This window comes from Anneissia japonica, unplaced genomic scaffold, assembly GCF_011630105.1.
Source record: "Anneissia japonica isolate Jap-2015-1 unplaced genomic scaffold, ASM1163010v1 scaffold287725_len345208_cov150, whole genome shotgun sequence".
NCBI classification, from domain to species: Eukaryota; Metazoa; Echinodermata; class Crinoidea; order Comatulida; family Comatulidae; genus Anneissia; species Anneissia japonica.
In genome coordinates this window covers 106,844-112,847 of record NW_022737486.1, presented here as the reverse complement: position 1 = coordinate 112,847, position 6,004 = coordinate 106,844, and the positions used below count along the sequence as shown (strand labels likewise).

The 6,004-nt window shown below is 35.4% G+C and overlaps 2 protein-coding genes across 2 annotated transcripts in view; one reads left to right on the top strand and one right to left on the bottom strand.

The window, feature by feature from the left end:
* Window positions 1-1,497, bottom strand: part of LOC117117343 — a 23,628-nt gene extending 22,131 nt beyond the window's left edge. Inside the window, exon 1 of the mRNA XM_033261617.1 lies at window positions 1,273-1,497. Coding sequence (XP_033117508.1) covers window positions 1,273-1,497 — 225 coding nt within the window. The remainder of the gene's footprint in view (window positions 1-1,272) is intronic.
* The window catches only part of LOC117117360 (E3 ubiquitin-protein ligase TRIM33-like), a 5,818-nt gene extending 958 nt beyond the window's left edge, over window positions 1-4,860 (top strand). Inside the window, exon 2 of the mRNA XM_033261641.1 lies at window positions 2,660-4,860. Coding sequence (XP_033117532.1) covers window positions 2,725-3,951 — 1,227 coding nt within the window. The 5' untranslated portion in view covers window positions 2,660-2,724 and the 3' untranslated portion in view covers window positions 3,952-4,860. The remainder of the gene's footprint in view (window positions 1-2,659) is intronic.
* The last annotated feature ends 1,144 nt before the right edge of the window (window positions 4,861-6,004 follow it).

The following is a 6,004-nucleotide window of genomic DNA, read 5'->3' as shown; positions in this document are numbered from 1 at the left end:
TATATATATATTATACCAAAATCTAGCCATTTGTCACGATCTTTAGCAAGACAGTGTATATTAGACTAATGTAGTTATATAGCAACAGCATAATATAAATATAAACAGGAAATACGGTGAAGATTTGCCTCAAAATGTTCAAGCTTTTAATCTATATAGAGTTTCCAATGTACGACTACTAATTTTTATATTCATATTTTACTTAAACACACCTACATGCAATACATTTGCTTTTCGTTCAAATTGTGTATTTATATTTAATTTATTCATGGAATATGTTTATCTTAATGCCTGAAAGCTAAAGTACAATGTGACATCATGCGTTTCTGTTTATCTGTACGCGTAGGCATACAAAAGAAACACCTGCTATGTAACGATATTAAGTACAACCCTACATAATAATAACCTAGAACCTTAGCAACGTAAATAGTCGCACTTTAACATCTGTATACTTCTTACATGATAAGCTCACTCTCTGTAATTGAACCCGATATGTGTTGGCAGCCTACAACTAGGGCAATAAAAAGCTGTCAGTGTAATAAAAAAAAAAGTACTAATGAATATATAAGTATGAATTTCATTTGGGGTAACGTTTTTACAATAGCAGATTCCTCTTACCATTCAAAATTTATGTACGTATATACATATATATACACGTATATTATACACATATAAGCTGGATAGAATTATATTAGGCTATCGTGAATGCTCTCAAAGTAATGAGCTTTTATTTTTATAGTGCATTCTATTGCAGTGGCCACAATTATGCGATATTTGCACAAGGCAGAACAAAATCCACATGTTGCTCAGTACACTATCGTCACAATGTTTTTACAATCGTTTGGATTGAATAATATTAGGCTATCGTGAATGCTCTCAAAGTAATGAGCTTTTATTTTTATAGTGCATTCTATTGCAGTGGCCACAATTATGCGATATTTGCACAAGGCAGAACAAAATCCACATGTTGCTCAATACACTATCGTCACAATGTTTTTACAATCGTTTGGAAAACACGTCTATTCATTAGTTGCGTTTGTGTGACAATGCTTACAGAAGCATGCATCTAGATAGTAGTGGTAAAAGATTGGATAGATGAAATGCAGTTACGAGACGAGACGTGTGACAAAGCCAGGGAGGGCCACCTAATGTTTGTAATGGGTGTGAGTGCGGAACATTGGCGTTTATTATTGATTTAATGGTTCAATACAAATGTGTATGCTGATTGAAATTTAAGAGGACAGGTAGTGTCTACAATGATTGCAAACCTACCAGTAGTGTAATAGGCTGTGATTTGGCTGCGGTTTGGTGCAGTAAAACTGGTTTGACTTCTAAACCTAGAGGTCGTGGTTTCAATCCCTCGCTATTCATTTCACTTGTGTCCTTTTCTTCATCACCCAGGAGTATAAATGGGTATCTGGTGGAGTTGCCTGATTCTGCACTGATTACCAGCTGCAACACTCCAGGGGCGGATCCAGTAGGGGCACAGGGGTACATGGCACCCCGTTTTGCTACTACTATACTTACACTAATACTAATTTTAAAAATGACTATACAAATCAGTGTTATGTGCTACTTATCTATTCTACATTGTTGCCCCCCCCCCTTTTTTTCCCCTTTTTTTTTTGAAAATTCTGGATCCGCCCCTGCACTTAGAACATGTGTACCCAATGACCGGGGAAAGAAGTGCTTTGTATCAATGAGAGGCGATATTGTTATACTTTTATTTCAGACATGCCAGTTCATAGAACAGAACATAACGTAGATAAACATATCAGAAATCATAAACATAAAAATAATAGGCCTAATAGTAATAATTGGATTGGATTGGATTTATTCGGTGTAAACACCAAGGATAGCCCACGAAAGTCTAGAAGAAGACTTATTTCCAGTGGGGTCCTTCTGGCGATGATTGGGCAGTACACCGGGAGACAATCCCCTACTCTTTTCCGAAGAGTGTACTGCGTTCTTTTTCGTGCACATGGGCCATCAATGCACACGGGACCAACGGCTTAAACGTCCCCTTCGAAAGACGGTGCGCTATTATAACTTGTATTTCAGCCCTCCAGCTGAAATAGGAGAGGCAGCGATGAGAATTGAACCGGAAACCTACAGATCTCCACTGTTCAGCACACACACAGTGGCTACCACCAGATTAGCCGACATATACATACATATATACTATATATTATATATACATATACATATATATATACATTTATATACATATATATACACATGTATATACATATATATGCATATACATACATATATGTATATACACACACACACACACACACACACACACATATATATATATATATATATATATATATATATATAAATTAGTGTACATATTTAAAACAATTGTGGTTAAAAAGTATTATTACTATTTTGAGGTATTTTACTGTTCAAAATATGACATAAAATTATATTAAGGAAATGTATTTTTTTACAAAGTATTTCAAGATTTGAGCCTTGTTTCTATGGGACCTGATGTTTAAAATACTTTTTTTTAAATAATGAAGAAATACTATTCATTTTTTTTGTAACTCTTCATATTTTAAATCATTGCTAATAATCATTTCCACGACTTAACCCAGCTGTATGCTGTATAAACATGTATATTTAATATTTCTATTACTGTTTTAATTTGCAGAAGTTAATCGTCAACATAAAATTGAAATTTAAAAAACACGATTATATATTGATCGAAGAAGAGCAATGGCTGCTAAAGTGATCAGTGATATCAATGAGAAGGTTCTCCTGTGTTCCGTATGTCACGGAAGGTTTCAGACTCCGAAGACACTGATCTGTCAGCATTCGTTTTGCTTATCGTGCATTGAAGGCTGGGTGAAAACCAATGGAGGTGTATTGTCTTGTCCGATGTGCCGCAAAAATTGTGTGATACCAGATAAAGGCATTACTGAATTACCATCAAGTTACTTCATTAATCAGCTTCTTGAATACACCACGGATGAAGAGGAATGCAAATTGAAAGTTAACAGTTGCACTATGTGTAAGAAGACTTCAACTGCACACTGTATGGAGTGTACAGCGTCCCTCTGTGAACAGTGTGCTGGAAATCACTGCAACTTGCTTCTTTGTCGAGACCATACTGTGATGCCTCTAGATGTGTATCAATCTATGGATGCAAAAGACCGTGCTGCAGCTAAACCAGTTATGTGCCCAAAACACACCGATGTTGCTGTCGAGTTCTATTGTGTTGGCTGTGCATCGCCTGTGTGTTTGAAATGCTCTGTTGTTACTCATAAAGGACACGATCTCCAAGAGCTGGAGACGGCATTTGAAAACTTCATAGAAGATGCCAAGACAATACTGGGTCAATGTAAATATAAGGAGGAAGAAATGGAGGAGGGATTGGTGCAGCATCGTCGAGATACTGAAGCACAAAAACAGTCTGCGACAACATGTAAACAGGAGGTGGAACGCCACGCTGAGAAGCTCCACAACCTAGTTGAGGATGCTAAAAAGAAGTTATTGGAAGATCTAAACAAACGTTCAAAGTTTGCATTGCAGAATAGCGAGGATGCAAAAAGAGATAAAGAGGAGAAAAAAGTCCAACTGCAGAATTTAACTATGTTCATTGAAAGCCTAATGAAAGCCCCTCAACCTACTACAGCTCTCTTTGATGCTAATGAAACTCTAAATAAAGCTAGATTAATTATTGGCCGACGAGTAGCAGTAGCCCCAGGAAAATCACAACTGCTGTCTTTAGGTTCAATTAGGCCTACTAAAAGAAGTGCAGATGATAGCAATTCGACAAAGCCATTTTATTTTAAAGAGGATCAAAACCTTACTAGTTTGTTATCCAAGTCGATAGGAGAAATTAAATGTCAACAACCCAAAGATGCATGTGCGAGCACATCAAAAAAAGCAAGGATCGTATGCTGTAGTTCTACATCTCTCTTATTTTCTAATATCGAATAGTTTTAAACGTTGATACCTACAAAACAAATATGGATCAAAAGAATATTCTAACAATTTTTCGTCAAAAATGATTGCAGCTTAAACAAAAAATGCAGTACTGTAATTACAAATTTGACTTAAAATTACTAGGCCTACGCAACGTAAAACATAATTGCATTGCTTATATTATTTACAGACCATTTTTACTAAATTTAAATTACAAAATAAGCGTGGAACTTTATACCATACTGTATAAGAAAATAATGTGTTTATTACCTTCCGTGTTGTATATTTTAGGATTGAGAAATAATTAGTTTTTCCTTAAACAATAGTTACATTCCCAGCAACAGTATTAGTAGTAATAATAATATTAATAATATAGTAATAATTATTCCCCACCCACTAACATTTACCGTACCAGCCCTATTTTTTATCACTGTGAAATAGCCACCTATTATAAATATCCCTAAACCGAAATCTTAACCACCATCCGGATCATATTTATAAGAAGGGTTTCATTCGATTTTCAGGAGGGAAAAACATTTTTATATATGTAGTTTTAGAGCGCTATTTCTGGATGCCATATTCTTAAATTGTTTTAACAAATGGTGGGGCTTTGGTGAGTCTGTAGGTCTACTATCTAAATCTATGTAGATACTCATCAACGATTGTTCAGCATCGGGATGAGGGCAGGGGCTTGAGATGACCAATTACACAGGGGTAACCCCCTACTCGTTTCGAAAGATGTACTGGGTTCTTTATGGTACACATGAGCCATTATGTGTACACTTGGCCTACGGTTTATAGTCCTTATCCGAGAAGACTTGCTCCACCTCCAGAGCTATAGGCGAGCCGTTATAAAATACTTCAATTTAAAACTTCATATTTACACTTAAAAAAACCAATTAAGTAATAAATAACAAGAATAAGAAAATTATATATACAGCTTTATATTAATGAGAAAAAAATTATATTATTGGATTACATAAAAGTAAATTACAAAAATTAATTAACAATTAAAAATTAATAAATAATACTAAAAATACAAAAATTACCTGCAACTCTTCAATCAAAGTTATGTACTGTACTATTATACTGTTTTAATATTGCATGATTATTCACAGGCATTTAGTTTTTTAATAATATACAGTTGTATTGGTATTGGTGAATTTTTGTGACGACTTGTTTTTATTCTCGGGAATGAAAATCTATTGGAATGACGTAGGCTGTATTCACAGACTCTTTCAGCTGGTAACATATCGCGGTGCCTTTTCGACATTAAAATTAGAGACTTAAAGTTACTCTCTGCCACCTTACGTCAAATACCTGGGCCGTATAGGCTTACGCTCATGTAGAGTAGAACTACCCACACCATTCTCCCTTTTTTGCAAACAAAAATTAGGATTTTAATGTACTATTGAACTTCTAATCAAATAAAGACGCGTTGGCAATCATTTTGAAAGTACGAGTTCCATTTCTGAGCATTTAAAGTATCAAATTATCACATTTCTGCTTTGTGTTCGTGAACCACTTTATTGCTGCGAAGCAGCCAATTCATATTCTTGACAGCAATTTGACCTCTGAAAGGTCATTGTTTGTCAAAAATCAACGACCTAAGACGACTGAAAAGCGGAGTTTCCTTTTTTCGTTCTGCCATGGCCCTAGGTCCATGGTTCTGCCGGGTAAAATCAATTACTTTAGGCGACGTTTGTAGACTAACATACTCGTACCAACATCCGCATGTCGCGCTATCCTTATCCTACTCAAAAATTATAACTCCATGTCCTACTCTAGGCCTAGACTAGCCATGGAGTTATAAAATCAACGTCGCTCTTTGATAGCTAACATTGTCTATTTAACATCACAATAATTCATTATTAGACCTATAGTTGTTTTTGTTAGGCAATAATACCACACCTCATCTTTACAATATTCTGTTTACCGCCCTCTATGACATGTGAGGATTGAGCAAGGGGAATAAAGAAAGTAACATGGCGAACTGAAGTTGTGTTGTGCTATGATTATGTTCATGTAAATATAGGACACAAATAACATGGTGGCAGCGGTGTAAACC